The following is a 17,909-nucleotide window of genomic DNA, read 5'->3' on the forward strand; positions in this document are numbered from 1 at the left end:
CTTGGGTTCATGCTGCTAAATTATTTTAAATGAAAATTTTACATTGAAGATATTTGCACACATGTATTGTGGGAAGGGGCTGCCTGTCTTGCATCAGTGTGTCTTATCAAACACACCTGCTCACATGAATAAAACCACTGCCAAGCGTGTCATTGCAAGTGCTTAATGCAGACTTTTTGATTTTGATGATGATAAGGATGTTCTTCAAATAAAACGGCACTTACTAAGGATAATCAACACTAACACTCAGAAGCTAGTGGGCATACAACTCAATGGATTTATTTTTAACTTTGTGATTTTAATAGTTATTTTCTCTGGTCCTTAACCTTCTTTTATTCAATCTTTCATTTATCTGATGTCTATCAATAATAAGAACTCTAGTCCCTTAAACTACATATAGCTTTGAGGTTTACAAATCACTTCATTATAACAACCCTAGAAGTCTAGTAACAGGAAATTTATCATCTCGGTTTTACAGAAAAGGAAACCAGGGTCCAAAGAAGGTAACTTGCCAAGATTTGAATCCATCTCTGATGACTCCCAGCCCCAATTTTTTTTCCCAATACACTGGTCTGCTTCCCTTGTGTAAGACACTGTCCTAGGTATCTACAAGGTGCTGAAGGAAATATGAAATATGAACCCAAGAGCCTACAATTTTCTAGGACAGACCAAAAATATACATGAAAAGTTAAAAAGCAACACACAGAAATATATGATACAAGCCAAAAAACAAGGGAAAGCTTAAATGCATTATATTTCATCTTCTCCTAATATTCTTTGCTTGGACTTTTTAGCTACAAAAAGCCAAGTAGAATACAACCACACCTTCAAAAAAGGTTTTTTCCTTAGACCCTAACTCAATACCTTGCACATGTTGTTGTTTGTTTAGGTATTTCAATCATGTCTAATTCTTCGTGATCCCATTTGGGGTTTTCTTGGCAAAGTTACTGAAGTGGTTTACCATTTCCTTCTCCAGCTCATTTTACAGATGAGGAAACTGAGGCAAACAGGATGAAATGACTTGTCTAGAGTCACACAACGAGTAAGTGTCTGAGGCCTGAATGGAACTCAGAAAGATGAGGCTTCCATACTTTAGGCCCAACACTCTACTCCATCATATAGCTGCTCCAACCTTGCACATAGTATCTATTTAATAAAAGTTCATTTTTTGTTGTTCTAACTAATTTCAGTAGCAGTAAAACTGATCCCACTTATCCAAGTCATTTTGTAAAATTATCCTAGTGAGCAGGTTGACAATCCAACCCATCTATCAAATGGCCCATATCACACCCAGTGGAATACATTTAGCAAGGAAAACATTTTAAAACAAAACACTATGTGTTTTCTTCTTTAATCCCATTTTTCATTTTCTTACTATCACTGGTTTAGAGAGAGGACAAAGTGCCAATAAAAAAGCAAAAATATATATTGATTTCAAATGGACTAATTTCTACTTCTACAAATGAGTTCATATATTTCCACTGCTGAATTTGTCACTGCTACATCAACCTCACATTTGGCAGTCTTTTCCAATTAAACAAAATCATTTTAAAGTTCAGAAAAAATGATTACTGCTACTATAAAATGGACTGATGCTTAAAATGAATTTTTTCTAACTTACTGACTGTAAGAATATTTAGTTATTACTAATTGCACAACATAAACTAATTGGTGATCATAACTGCATAATTAAGCAAGTGGCAGTTTAGAAGTTTTCAAAGGAATATTATCATTTTAATTGAGAACAGGCATAGACTACACCTATTTCAAAGTTGAAAATGGCAAATTATTTGGCCAAGATTAAGTTAGGATCCCTATTTGTTTATTTATGCCACTTACCCTGCCTATCTTCTCTAAAGGGCTTGGTCTCTCTGGACTCATTTTCCCCATCAGAAAAGTAAGGGGGTTGAATTCATGATCTCTAAGGTACCTTTCAGCTCTAACATGCTATGCATCTATATCTTAAGATGATTACTAAAGAATACACAGTAAAAAAAAAAAAAAACAAAAACAAAAACATTTAAACTGAACTATATCTCTCTAATAAGTCCAATTACAACAAAAAAAATCACAACCTAAGAACTCATGCCAATGGAAAAGAAGAAATTTAAACAGAGAGTAAAATCTCATTTGTTCTCATCTCTTTCACCCTGTAAATAAAAGGATGGTGTCACAAATGTCCATGTGCTCTAAAATAATATAATGAACAAAAAATGTAGAGGGATTTTTTTCCTCCTTAGTCTTGAATTATGTTTTGGTATCCATAATATAGAAGTTGTTGTGGTTTTTTACATATTTGTCAAAAGTTTTCAAACACTTAAATTACACATTATTAAATTAGTGTTTAAAGCTAAGTCTGTTCTACAGACAGAGTTAACGATGCTGATCACATGTTAAATGAGGAAACACTTGAGCAAATGATTTAAACCACTCTGTAAATTTTATTTGAAAATTAGTCAAGAACTCATTCATAATTTTTAATTAAAACAGCTATAATTAACATCAACATTCATTAACATTAGCCCACATCTGCCCTCTGTACACACCATTACGGATGCTTGAATATTATCTGGTCCAGATCTTTTTCTACTTAAATGGCTCCCCCCTAGGCTACAAGGCAAGATTCCATCATTCACCCCTACTCTCTGTCACAATATAAACTATATGCAAGTCACATGATAAAATGTGGCACCTCAACTACAGTTGGAATTCTCAACCAACTGTGTGAATTCCCTCAACTACCCATGCGCTCTCCTTCAAGTTTTCTAGTAGATGAGGGCTAACCTTAACAAAATTGCTTGGATTTCAGTTCCAGTTCCTATTTTCATCAGCTTGCCAGAAAGCATCTGGAAAAGAGTCACTCATATGACAAAGCAAGAGGTTTTTTCCCCACTAACCAATGGTTCTAGTACCAACCAATCCAAAATAAGTCCAACCTGACACATGACTTTGACCAAGGAGCACTCAAAGACCATGAAACCATTTTCTAACTAAATCCTATAAAACATTATTTCAGTTTCTCTTGACAAATTCTAAAACTAATAATAACTCAAGATAAGTGGCCTCACTCACTATGTCAAGCTATGCAAATCACCAAGGCTAAGTTTAAAGGGGAGGAGGGAACCAAGCACATCATAGCTAAGCATTCCTTGAAAGAGCAGATCTGGCCATTCCAGTTGGCCACGGGCTATCTATAAGGGTCACAAGAGTATTAAAGATGCCTATCTCCTTACTCAAAGAGTTATCTTGGTAAGCCATGGGACTGATCACAGCTTGCAGTCACACCAGTTTCATCATGCATAAGTAGCCTCAATCTCAGTGCACTCAGAAAATTGTACAAATGCAATTCCTTTAGCCAAAGAGTCAAATTAGCATGTCCCAACAGTTTGGCTTAAAATGAAGATAAATCACATCACATCCACGAGCCAATCCATCAAGAGATATGAAACAGTAGGCAATATATATATATATATATATATATATATATATATATATATAGAATGTTTATATATAGAATCTTTATATATATAAACATTCTTTTTTTCCCTTTTAGTTAAATTTTTGACAGATTTTATGTTTGTGGAAAAAAAATGGAAAGTTTAATTTCAAAATTGGAAGGGATTTCTAAATCTTAACTAACCCCTTCCTGAATTTACCTCTCCCCTCCCCATCATTCCTCACAAGTGGTTTGATTTGTCTTTAGTCTTTTATTTAATTAGGCATATGTGTGTATGTATGTGTGTGTGTGTGTGTGTGTGTGTATGTGTGTGTGTTGTGTATTACTAGAAGTATAGGTAGCATTTTAAAAAGAGGATTTAGATATGTCCATTACTAATCAATTTATAACCAAATTATATATTACATAAAATTTCAATATAATAAGATAGTGTCTAAGGCAGAAAGAAATGGATAATAGTTTCAAAAAAGGGAATGATCAGCTGACATGTTTAAATCTAAATTTATAAACAATTTACTGATAGCCCACATCTTGTCTTTGTGGGCCTGGGTTTTCTAAAGCTATTGGTTTCCCGGGAAAGAAAAATAATAGAAAGGATGACACAACACACTATTCTGCCGAGATTGCAGGATGTAGCAAAGGTAAAAGAACAGAGAAGAGTCTTTTTTGGGAAATAAAAATTAATTGACAAGGAAAAAAAGCTGGAGTCTTTAGTCTTGCAAAAACTCCTGTCCTGTGGTTTTTATTAAGATAATCAAAAGAAAGAAGACAGTAAGCATTCTAAATTCTAAATCTAATTATTCTAAAGAAAAATTGAGGAATTATTAGTGAAAATCTAATACTAGCATTTATTAATTTTAAAATCACTTCAGAGTATTTCTAACCTGGAAACATACATGGGCACTCTCTGAGCTGTGCACATCTGACTTAATACTCTTTATAGGACCAACTGATTATATGTTACCTCTCCCTTCTCCTATGCATCCTGAACAATAACCAAGCCATTCTGGCACTTGGTAAATGACATATGGAACTGTAAAACCTAATATCTCTTCCCTGCCACCACCTTTCTTCTCTCTTGGCGGCTATCTTTTACTGCTCAGAGCAGAATTAAATTATTCTCATGCAACTTTTTTTTCTGCAGAACACACACTCTTTGAACTCCCTTCTTCACCTCCCCACAACCCTATGATGATATCTGGTCAAGTCATTTCAGGAAAGTCTCTCTCTGTATTCCATTTGTAAACCAAAACATAAACTTAATCATTGTTGATATGCGTAAGAATAATGCTAGTGATAAAAAGGAAAAGATACCACTAAGTTTTAAAAATAAATAAAACAAAATCTAAAAATAAATTCCATCAATCTCAAGACCCATTAAAGTTCCCAGAATCAGGAATCCTACAAAAATCTCCCTCTCCTTCCTCCCCTTTCTCTAATTAAACTCACTTATCCTCAAATTCTAGCATTCAACATAACTACATTCTCATTCATTTCTACTAGTTTCTTGATTTGTTTAATTATTAATATTCCAAATATTGTATTTGTTCATCACAAACATACAGTTTATCAATGACTCGAGTCAATAGAAGGAAGTATGATGGTGCTATATAAATAGGCTGAAGCATATTAAGAGTTTAAGAGGAGGCATAAAAGAAATCACCTGAGGTATTTATAACCATAAAAGGAGATAGGTAAATCATTTAGACACTAAGGGAAAACAGATGGAGAAACCAAGTCTTGAACTTATATACAAAATTTTTTTTCAAGAACAATGGGAAAGCCTCCAATGAATTATGCTGATCTAGGTACTTTCTTGCCTTCCTTCTGTGGATTATCTCTCATTTCTATGTTCTGCATCCTATTTGTAGAGAGTTGTTTGCATGGTATCTTCTCTAGACTTCTCTAGCTCCTTGAAGGCAGGGACTCTTGATTTTCTTTGTATGCTCAGTGCTTGATTCACTGTCTGGCATATAGTAGGGTCTTAATAAATGCTTATTGACTGTTGACTGACTTTTTAGTTTGTTTTTCAAGAGAATCTGTGAAGGATTGCTACAAAGACATAGATATGAATTACCACATCTAAAAAGAAACAGGCAGTTGGTGATTTGCACACATAAAAGAAATAGCTCACTGTGGTGACAGCACAGACCTACTAAAGTATTGAAGAATACTAATATTCATTTGTGTGCAACACATTGAAAGTATGTCAAGTGTTTTACTCCCAATAACTCTGGGAGGTAGGAAGCACAAGAAAAGATGAAGAAAAGGGGATCAGAAAGGTTAAGTGACTTGCTCAGACTCACAGAACTAATGTATGGAAGAGTGAGGATTTGAATGAAGCTAGGCCTCCAGACTCAATCCAGCACTTCTTCCACCATATCACATTTTAGCAGCATCATGGATTAAATAGTATTTTGTGAGTTAGTTTGGGAACATTTTTACCACTTCCCATGTGCTTCACCTCACAATTATGACTATCCAATGAACTTGCGGAAAACATTCTGGGAGGACTGTTTGCATTACACTGCTCACAAGGCATTAAGAAGAGCTAGCAGCAAGAGCAGTGATGAAAAAACACATTGTACAGCTATTTATGTGCAAAGCACAATCTGTTCTAATAGATCTGATCCTCATCAGGGATGGGAATGTTCTGCTACAACTTGCAATTTCTGTTGACCTCCAAAAAGTGAAAACTGGACGATGTTGGCAAAAGCAGAGATCTGTATCCGAAAGACCTAAGGCCACACCTCCAAAATCAAATCAAAGCTATGGCTTTGGAATTGATCTGATACCCCAAGTAGATACTGTGTAAGTTAAATGATGACTTTGATATATATTAAAAAATCAATTCATTACCTAAGCTAAACCTGTATATAATAAGCAAGTTAGGAGAAAAGTTGTAAGACTTTAATCCCAGAAATGGCTGGTCAGATGATAATGGAAATTTTTTTGATCATTAACATATTATTAAAAAAAATGCTAATAGAAGGGGGAAGCAAAGGATGGGAAGGAAACAAACATTAATTAGTATCTACTATGTTCCAGGCACTAAGTGCTTCACAAACAATATCTCAATTGAGCCTCAACACAACTTTTGAGAAACAGATGCTCTTATTAGCCCCATTTTGCAGTTGAGAAAACTGAAGCAAGCAGCAGTTAAGTGCTTGTCCAGGGTCATACAGCTAGGAATTTGAGGTTGGATTTGAATCCAGCACCTCCTTGTATAGAGGCCCACAGTTAGAAGACCCACTTTGCTACATGGGATCTCCAATAATGGGGAGTTCTCTATTTCAGGAGGTAGAACATCCTTCTTTGGACAGCCCTGTTTTCCTTATACCCTCTGAAATCAGCTTAAATAACAGCTGGTCTTCACATGGCACTCTTCAGTAGACAAAGTAACTTACACTCTCTTAATTGATTTGGTCCTCAGAACAGTTCTGTGTCATAGGTGAGGTAGGGATTGTCTTCATTTTAAAAATGATTTCATTTTTATCATGTTTAACATATATTGGATTATTTGCCAAACAGGGTAAGGGTGGGAGGAAGGGAGGGAAGTTGTGGAAGAGTCAGTGTTGAAAATTATCTATGCATATGTTTTGAAAATAAAAAGCTTTCATAAAAAATTATTTAAATGGAGTTAAGAGAGGTTAAGCTACTCAACCATAGTGTCATAGGTAGGATTAAAAAGAGGTCTGCTGATTCCAAAATCAGGGCACATTCATTCATCTAAGCATTTATGAAAACACCTACTATGTGTCAAGAACTGTGTTAAGTGCTGGGGACACAGACACAAAAGTAAAACAATCTATACATACACTTATTCACATTCAATTGGAAGGATACAACACAGATAAATACTTTGTACACATACTGTCCAAAGTGAGTACTCACTTTGGTACCAAATGATTTATAAACACAATTTTATTGTCTGGGACCTGGGAAGTCAGGAGAGGCCTCATGCAGAATGCCAGTCTGAAACTAAGCCTGGTAGGAAGCTGGTCATTATTCTAGGAGGCCGTGGTAAAGCAGGAACACATTCCACGTGTGAGCAGACAAGACAGTCTACACAGAACGCATCACACTAAGGTATGATGGGATGCCTTATAATAATGGGGAACACAAGTAGATCAATTTGACTGAACATAGAATGTGTGAAAAGGAATTGTACGTAATAAGCTGGAGTGAGACTATAAAGGACTTTAAACGCCAAATGGAGGATTTTCCATTTTATCTTTCTGAAGTTTCTCGCCAACACCATATCTTTTATCAGGCTTAGCACAGAGCCTTGCACACAGCAGCTAAAAGCAAAGGCTGGTCTTCCTAGAGGATTGCCCTTTGAAGTATCTGAGCTCTAAGGATCTTCTGGGTTACATGAGCTTCAACCACTTTTCTCCAGCTCTGCCAGAAAAGCAAGTCATCACCAAGAAAGCACTCTTCCTCAGAAATCAAAATGATTGCTCTGATGACCACTAGGACCTTCCAGAGAAGAGGTCTACTCTTATCAGAGAAACACATGTATTCCCAAAAATGTGCCATTTTGAAAACTTTCCAGAGACAGAAATAAAATATTTTCTATTTGGCTGACTTCAAGGCCTATCAGTTAGCAAAAAGTCTCTTTCAGACTAGCCTCAATCTTAGCTTTCTCAAAGGACTGATGTGGCTGGTCCTCTGGGGATATTTAGTCTCATGAAATAGCTTTCAATATAGCCTCACTTTAAAAAACCATATAAAAACCTGAGTTTATTATTCTGATTCTAATTATCATTATTACTATTTATTGTTACTACTTTGCCTAGTTAAATCAATAGAATCATCCATAACATGTTAGAGCTAGAAGGAACCTTAAGTTAACTTAGTCTAACCTCCTTATTATATATTCCCCATATATAGGGGAAAACTGAGGCAAAGAGTAGCTAAGCGATTTGATTAATGTTATAAAGCTCATTAGCAGCAGAATAAAGGCTAGAATTCAGGTTCCTGAATTCCTATCTATGGTTTTTTTCATGGTCTCATTATTGAGTTTATAGAAAAATACTTTCAATTTTAAAATGTATCTAGAAGTATACTTTCTGAAAAACAGTAAATAGTATTGAAATGTGTACTATAATAACTAGCACTTATACCATGTTTTGAAGGTTTGCAAAGCACATATGTGTTTGCACATTTGATCTTCTCAACAATCATGTTCAATTATTATCCCCTTTTTATAGATGAGGGAACTGAAACTGAGAGAAGATAAGTTAATTACAGATAATGTCTGAGGCAGAATATGAACCTAGGCCTTCCTGTTACAAGTTCAACACTCTTATCCACTGTGCCACCTAGCTGTACAGTAAAAAGAGTACTGAATTCAGAGGCCAGGAACTTTCTTTTAAATGGATATTCTGCTATTTACTACCTCTGTGACATTTATCAAATAAAATGAAAAGGTCAGACTAAATGATCTCTAAGGTCTTTCCCAGCTTTTCTAGTGTCCCCAAAATTTACCCCAAGAATATAATAGGGTTCACAGTAGGAATTAGTAAGGGCATGTGGCTGCCTCCAAAATCGAGGGCATTTTTAATGGAACTGCCTTCTCAGCTTGGAAGGTCTTTCCAACCCCAATAGTCCCCTCCTCCCAGAACTTCCATTCCACGCAAAGACCGGCCATCCTTCATTTAATTCTGCTTCAGACTCTCTGAAGGTCACTACCAAGGTCCATTGTGATGTAACTTCTCCTTTCTCCCTCCACCTTTCATCTCTCTTTTTGGTATAATCTTCCCCCTTTAAAATGTAATTATCTTTCTTTTTCCATGTATTTGTATTTGTATTCTCAGCCTTTAGCACAGTACATGACACACAGTAATAAATGAACAAATGCTTCTTAACTTTTCTTGTAAATGTTCACATTTGTTTGAAGTTCTTAGAAAAATATGCAAAGTTTGTTTTAATTATTTTAAAACATTCTTCCAAGATGTCTAAGCCTCTGTATCAGTTTACATTTTTTGTTATGAAATTTACTTTTCAAAAATAAATGCACAGCCTATCTTCTAAAAAGTCTTAAAAAGGAAGAGAAGGAAGGTAATAAACCTAGTACCGACCATGTGCTAAAACTTTACAAATATGATCTGTTTTGGTTGTCACAACAATCCTGAGAGGCAAGTGCTATGATGATTCCCATTTTATAGTTAAGGAAATAGTAAACTAAGACTAAGTGACTCGTCCAGTATCAGACAACTAATGTCTGAGAAAGACAAAAGAAAACTACTCCATTTGTGACTAGCATAACATTTAACTTCCCAATCTTTAAGCTATAAAAATGCTTCTCAGTCAAACATCACAAAAATATTTCTTCACTGAAAATGCTGAACTCACATCCTCCATGAAATGAAGTCTTATGAAATTTTAATAAACCCTAACAGAAATATGTTTGTAATATATTAAAATTATAATCATTAAATAGAGTCCTTAACCAGACTAATTTTTATTACAGCAGTTGTATTCTCAACATTAGGCTATAAATTTCCATAGAAACACAAAAGGTATAGATTCCCAACACTGGAGAAAGCCATGGAAAAAAACAGCATGCAGTAAGTCCTCCCTCTGCTGGCCCTGTTTAGTATTTCACACACAGAAAAAAAAAAACAAAAAAAAACAAAACAAACAAACAAACAAAAAAAAAACGATGGAACAGATTACATGTAAAACAAATTAAAATTTTAGCTGACTTTTTAACATTTGGACCACAACAGAACTTTTTTTCTTTTGGAGAATGTGGAAACACACTGTCCCAGATCTGAATGAATGACTTTCCAGAATCAAATGGAAAATCTTGACTTGTATTTTTACCCTATAAGAAGTTGAGTATGAGTACAAAGGCATATACATATCAAGCATAAAAAAAGCTCAAGTTACATCTAGGGGTTGAATTGAGCATTTCAGCAGCACAATATGTGGAATGAACACAAATTTTTAATATGGAGACCTGGGTTCAAGATTCTCTGGCTCTCCTCTCCCCCCCTCACAATCAAGAACAAAGGAAGAAAAATGTCTGGTATTAAGAATTGATAACAAACAGCTCCCACAACTGCTGCTCTGTACTATGGTTGAGGTATTAGTCTGATCTCAAACTTTTCTGCTGCTGCTGTTGCTCAGGCTGTTTTGTTTGTCCTTTAAATAAAGGGAGCACAATTAATTTTCCTACACTTTAGTGAATCCCCAGAGGCTCGCAAGCCTCGGGGCTGAAATCCATGGGTTAAAATATTGAACTAGTTGCTTTGCTTATTTTGAAAAGCAGTACAGCTTATTAGTAAGTGCAGAGTCAGGGGGCTGAGTTTGATTCCCCTTTTTGCTCCTGTTTCTCCTTCTACTCACGGGCTAGCATTCTTGGGACAGCTGGCTCGATCAGTTGCAGGGTCTAGGGAAAAACCTTTCTCTATGTGAAGCTACACATACCATTTAGGAATTAAAAGCACAATAACATACTGAGTTAAAAAGCAAGTCTCCAGGAACCTGGGAAATGATTTTATCCTGGATAGGGAACTAGCTCAAAGACAAGAAACAAATGATGGGGACAAGTGGGTGGTAAACCATAAATTGTGGGGTTTCTTTTCCAAACAGGATTAATTTTATTAGTTGGTATCAGTCTTACTTCACATTCCTGAAAATTACCTAGAAGACAGAGTGCATAGTAAAATCTGAGATGTGGGATATGTCAAGGACCAAGTGATCAGAAAAGCAAATCAGATTGTGGAACCCAAGAGGCTACTTGAGAAGGGATGGAATGTGGTACCCACAGAGCTACAGACTAAACTGAAGTCCTCAGAAATAGTTGTGTCTAACATCCTATTTAACAAGACTTGGCCATGACTCAGCATATTCAATTTTTTAAAATGATGCGGTGAGCTGAACTCATCAGCTTTCCTCAGAAATATGCACCCCCTCCTGCTTTCCCTATTTCTCTTAATGGCAGACATCACCATCTACCAACTACCCTGCTTGTAACCTCAAAATCCCTCTGGCTTCTTAATGTGCAATAAAAATAATCCATCATCAGGTCCTGCTGATTCTACCCCCATCATGCAATTACATCCATGTCCCCTTCCTCCTCTCTCCTCGCATCACTACTACCTGAATTCAGCCCTTCAAACACTCTTACCATGACAGCCTGCCTGTCTCTTAGACCTTTTCTTCTCCAATTACTCCTCCATACCTTACCAAATTAATCTTTTTAAGGCATTTCTCAGGTCTAAATTCTTCAAAGATTCTTCTCGCTGACCAAAAAAGACCATCACATAGGTTAATGTTCAAGGCTCCCTATGGTCAAGAAGCACTTTTCAGTCAATCAACATTTATTAAGCACCTCGTATGTTTCAGACATTGTACCAAGTGCTGGGGCTACAAAAGAAGGCAAAAGATAGTCCCTGCCTTCAAGGAGGTCACAATTTAGCTATGTAATTATACCTTATCTCCCACTCCTCCCTGCTAATAGATTCTCCTCAGTCTCAGATTTTCTGGTCTTTGTGCCCATACTGATGCCAGATCCCACATGTGACTGCCCAGCCTCTAGTCTGCTAAAATCCCAAGATAGAAAGTAATTTCCCCAAAGTCATACAGCCAGTTACTGGCAGCTGTGATGCACACCCAGGTTATTGGGCTCCAAGTCCAGCACTGTTTATACTTGGGGTTCACATTTCCCCAGTAATGGGCTTTTTAACAAGTCTGTACATTTAGCCAGCAGGGCCCAGCAAGGGTACAATGAATAATGACATTTCCTGCATCTCCCAAGGCCGATTGAGTATTGGAAACACTTCAAGGATCCATGACTTCATCAACACGAGTCTCCTACCATACTGGAGCAGCTGGTTTTGATGAACAGCTATGGCTGAACTAGTCCTCTGGGGACAAGCCTCTGCACATTTGTCTGGGCTGGCACTTAGGCCCAGCAAAGCCTGCAGCCAAAGCCCTCCCATTTTGGGGGGAAGGGTCTGATAGTTCTTGCACTCTCCCTGGCACACACAGTCTAGGATCCTCCTCATGGCATGCACAGATAGCTGAGAAGTACTTTATTGCAGAGATTTGATACAACTATCAAAATTACATCACTACACCACGCTGTTGGTTTGGAATACAAACATATCTATCTATGTTTGAAGACAGGGACTGTGTTTTATTCATCTTTGCACCTAGAACAGAACCTAGTATGATGAAGAGACATAAAAATTGCCAATCGCCGAATCTCAGAGGCCATCTCGTCCCCTCTTTGCCTGAACAACCATTCCTTCGATAACATCTCTTACATGCCTTGTCTGAAGACCTCCAGTGAGGGGAACCTGAGCCCTTCTGAGGTAGCCACTTTATATCTGACGGCTCTAAATGTTGGCAAGTTTTTTTTTTTTTTTTCTGACAACAAAGCTGAATTTGCATCTATGCACTTCTACCCCCTATTTCTAGTTTTGCTTTCCTGGGCCAAGAAGGACAAATGCATTCTTTCTTCATGATAGTCTTTCAAATATTTGAAGACGGCTCTCATGTTCACCCTTCTCTTTTCTGGGCTACCCATCCTCGGTTACATGAACCAGTCCTTATGTGGCATAGATTTGAAGCCTTCATTTTCATCATTACCCCTACTCTGAATTCTTCCAACTTATCATCAATTTTCCCAAAATAGGGTGGGAAATGGGAGAAGGAAGACCTGGTCACAATACCTCAAATAAGCAGGACAGTCAATTGCTTAGTCCTTGGATACTGCCTTTCTACTACAGCCCAACAGCATGAGCCTTCCTGTTGCCCTAACACTCTGATGACTCACATTGATCTTGTAGTCCACTAAGATGCTGAAAATCTCATCCAATGCAAGTAAAATTGTTTTGTTTTGTTTTGTTTTTTGAAGCTAAGTGGTTTGGTGGACATTGGGTAAATATTGGACTAGGAGTGAGGAAAACCTGAGTTGAAATCCTGTCTCAGACATTAACTTAGCTGTGTGACCCTGTATAAATTACTTGGCCTCACCCGGGATCAGTTTACTCATCTGTAAAATAGGGATATTAACAGCATTACGTGGATAACACATGTAATGTGCTTTGAGGATCTTAAAATTATGAAAGTTCTGTCTTTTATGATTTTTTTACTTCTCTCTTTTCAAAAGTCTCTTATTAGTTTGGGCCCAGTGTTCTATTCTGCCTAGATCTCTCTAAATCATGACTATTATTCAGTATTGTGGCTATCCCTTCCAGCTTTGTGTTATTTTGAAATATGAAAAGCATGCCATCCATGCCTTTATCCCAATTAATGTTAAAAATGTTAAAAAAAAAAAAAAGTGACATAACTCAACAATGAGCTGATTCAGGCCAATGCCAATAGACTCGTGATGGAGAGAGCCATCTACATCCAGAGAGAGGACTGTGGGGGATGAATGTGGATCACAACATTGTATTTTCACCTGTTTGTTGTTGCTTGTTTGCTGTTGGTTTTCCTTCTCATTTTTTCCTTTTTGATCTGATTTTTCTTGTGCAGCATGATAATGTGTGGAAATATGTTTAGAAGAATTGCACAGGTTTAACCTATATTGGATTACCTGCTGTCTAAGTGACAGGGTTGGGGGAAAGAAGGGAGAAAAAATTTGCAACATAATGTTTTGCAAAGATGAATGCTTAAAACTATGCACATATTTTGAAAACAAAAAACTAAAAAAAAATTTTTTTTAATGTCCAACAGCATAGGGCCATATATAGATTCTGGGAGCAACTGACTCGGGACTCTTGTTCAAGTTAGCACTTGGTTCAGCCTCTCAAATAATTCCAAACCTATTCAAGTGAATTATCATCTGACCTACATCTCCAAGTTTGTACCCAAGAACTGCCTAAGGAATGTAAGTAGTCACACCATTCCCCTGATCTCCTCAAGTCTGGTAACTCTGTCAACAAATTAAATGAAATTAGTCTGGCAGGAACTATTATTGACAAAGCTATGCTGGTTCTTTATGGTCATTGATCCCTTTTCTAGATTTTCACCAGCTAACTCTTTGGTTTTGCACTCTTTTTGCCAGAAATACAAGTTAAGCTCACTGGCCTAGAGTCTCAAAATCATCCTTTTGTTGGATTAGTCCCTTCCCCAATCCAGGCTTCAAATTTTCCTTCTGTAAAATAAAGCGGCAAGACTGGATAATCAATTCAGGTCCCTTTTGATGCTATTTTTCTCTAAGAATGTGACGAATAAGCATACATAGTGGTAGGTTAAAACCCAAACTTAAAATCCCAGAGCAGGAGAGAATCCAGCCATTAGAACAGCAGCATACTCCCTCATAAGATGAAGTCAGATATCATATATTTGTCACAAGTATCAGTGCAAAAAAAGTCTTGAGGCTGGAAATGCAAGACAATTCAAATCTATTTATATATTCCATGATTGCTAAATAGGGAAAAGCATAACCAACAACCATCTGGTCATCAGATATATGTGAACTGAAAAGATAACTTGCTACCAAACATTCACATCTCCCATCCTTAAATTCTGTATAAGCTATTTTCCCCCATCTTAAAATTGGATCACTGTTTAGACTCAGCTTTGGTCAGTGAAATGAAATTTTCTAAGTTCCCATTATTGCCTGACAAAAGTTTCTAAGAACAGGTCTTCTATTTATCCATTCTCAGCAAGCTGGAGGGACAATATTGGCCAAGGGATCATTGGACCTGTCAAAGCTATACCAGCTGGCAGGAAGTACCAGAGTTTGTACTCCCTAAGCACTGTTCTCAAAAGTCCAGGGTTTTTTCTAAGCCACAAGAAGTCAATGGAGAAGGAATTTAGTGGAGGGAAGCCAGTAACAATCATTTAAAATAAAGTACCAAAACTACATCAGAATTAGGCATTTAAAAAAAAATCAATAAAACATTTTAAAATGTACATAAGCAAACAAAAAAGTTCAGAAAAGGAAAAGCACAATATTGTCACTACTTTGTAATATATATTTTTTAAAAAATACTGTACATAACTGAAGTTTGCAGTTTCTTACATAATCCTTCATTTATTCTTTATATGTTAGTGGTATTTGTTGATGATTTACTAAGTTACCAATTTAAAAGAAATTTTAAAAATATATCATCTATTTGCCTTACCCTTCAAAGGCAATTTACATAAGTAAAAAAAAAAAGGCAATTTTGAAAGATACCTAAAAAATGCTTATCCTAGACTTGAGGCTAAATTAAAGCCCCCAACACTCTAATGCCTATCACCCTGGGGGTACAGGGCTTGTAGAAGTTTCTTTTCCTTCAATTCAATAAATATTCCTGGTGCCCCAAGGGCTATCAAGTTTACATAAAACATGATGCCAGCCTATTCTATATATAAAGATAACCATAACTAACATAGCTGATATTGTATAAATAGATTGAGCAGCACAGCACTATAAACAAGAAACACACACTTGGTACAATGAACATAATTTCATAATTTATTTCATAAATATTCCCAAAACTGACCTAAATGAAACCCCTGTTCACCTGTTCTTCCCATTAAAGCACAAAAGATCTTGGAGCTTCTGATATTAGTTGATTCTACTCCTGATGGAAACAAGAGAAAGAAGATGTGGAGCACAATCCTGTGTGACCTTGGGGAGATCCCTTCTATTTCTTCGTCTCTCAAATGAAGGGGTTGGGCCCCATGCCTATTAAATCATTTTCCAGTTCTCAACCTATATCTCATGATAAGGACAGCATGATAGACAGACAGCTCAGCAAAGCAATCTGAATGTCCTAGAATTGAAGGATGCCAAAGACAGAAAGAGCCTTAGAGGCCATCTAAGTCAACTTGCTCATTCTCCTCAGTAAGGAAAGCAGGGAGACAAAAAAGGAAAGGAATACCTAGGGTGCTCCAGGGAGAACTGGAAGCAGAGATCCCTCAGCTACCCCACTGTGCCTCCAACTTTACAATCTTCTCTAAATGTAACCTTTCATCTGACCAGATTTCCAGGAGGTCTAGGATCACCACTTAAGCAACAAGTGCCTCTTCCCCTGGGGCTAGCCAAATGGATTATACCTCGTGTCATCATACTAAAGGCATCACCTAAAGAGGAAGACTGTAAGAGAAGTGCCTCAATTCAACAAAACATTATATATTTTTCAGTACAAATGTGTTATCCAAAAAGCATGAAAAGAAGTGAAGTCCTACTAAAAACTGAGGGGATGCCCATCAATTGGAGAATGGTTGGGTAAATTGTGGTATATGAATGTTATGGACTATTATTGTTCTGTAAGAAATGACCAGCAGGATGATTTTAGAAAGGCCTAGAGAGACTTACAAGAACTGATGCTAAGTGAAATGAGCAGGACCAAGAGATCATTATATACTTCAACAACAATACTATATGATGATCAATTCTGATGGACGTGGCTCTCTTCAACAGTGAGATGAACCAAATCAGTTCCAATTGTTCATTTACCAAGTTAAAAAAAAAGTGAAGTCCTGGTAGTGGTAGTCCACATAGGTAGAGAAAGCAGAAGGATTTTCTAGACCTCTTCCAGGCTATTTAATTCTAAAATGATTGTTATATTGAATTAATGAAGTAGATATCTTTCCCAGATCTAAAAATGCTTCCCATTTTACCTATTAAGAACTCTAATACTCACCATTTTCCTTTTTCTTCCTTCAGATTCAATGTTCATTTCCTTATATTTTCCAACAGCAATCTCTAATTTCTTCTTAAGATCAATGGCACGTTTCAGACGTTCGTCATGAATCCCTGCTCGAGTAAACAGCTGCAAGTTAAGAAATGACAATTACTGTGGTTTTAAATCAGCACCAGGACAGAATCATTTCAAAATTCTCTTGCTTCTTTCTGTAGCTTCTTTCTTATGGTCTATTTTTCCTTGATTCTTTTATCTGGTTCACCACAAAGAAAAGTGCTAATAGAAAAAGTTATAGATGGCAGCTTTAGGATTATGTAAGCTTGCAGCAGTCTCTTTCTAGGAGCTGTATCAGTAGGTGTTCAAGGGTAAGAAGGAATAATATGTACATCTAGGGAGTGCATGAGGGTTTATAAAGCCCTTTCCTTAATGCCCCTATAAAGTAAGCAGAACCATTTTATTACCCCCATTTTATAGACACAGGAAACTGAGTTTCTGAAAGGTTTAATGACTTGCCCATAGTCAGTTAGTAAGTGAGCTGAATTCAAATGCTGATCTTTCAACCCCAAGGCCATTATGCCAGACTTTCATAACACTCATTCTATATTTCTTTATCATCTTTCAAGTTTCATTATGTTTTCCATTTAGTAATCTTATAGCTTCATATAAATCTCACAAAACCTTTGTATTGCCAATGTTCAGACTTGTCCAAAGGCCATGGCTATGAAACAACTGACAATCCATATTACTGTTTGATAAGAGTTCTAATATTTTATAACCAAGTTTAATCAAGGTTCAAAGTAATTTAAAATACAAGGAGGAAGAGTAATGTGACAAGATGTGCTGTCACC

The 17,909-nt window shown here is 36.6% G+C and overlaps 1 protein-coding gene across 7 annotated transcripts in view; it reads right to left on the reverse strand.

Moving 5' to 3' along the window:
* The window catches only part of UVSSA (UV stimulated scaffold protein A), a 98,484-nt gene that overhangs the window by 57,546 nt on the left and 23,029 nt on the right, over nucleotides 1–17,909 (reverse strand). For all 7 annotated transcript variants that reach the window (XM_012552418.3, XM_031943036.1, XM_031943033.1 and 4 more), the window contains exon 7: nucleotides 17,062–17,190. In XM_012552418.3, the coding sequence (XP_012407872.1) occupies nucleotides 17,062–17,190 (129 nt within the window). The remainder of the gene's footprint in view (nucleotides 1–17,061; nucleotides 17,191–17,909) is intronic.

This window comes from Sarcophilus harrisii, chromosome 6 (assembly GCF_902635505.1).
Source record: "Sarcophilus harrisii chromosome 6, mSarHar1.11, whole genome shotgun sequence".
NCBI lineage: Eukaryota > Metazoa > Chordata > Mammalia > Dasyuromorphia > Dasyuridae > Sarcophilus > Sarcophilus harrisii.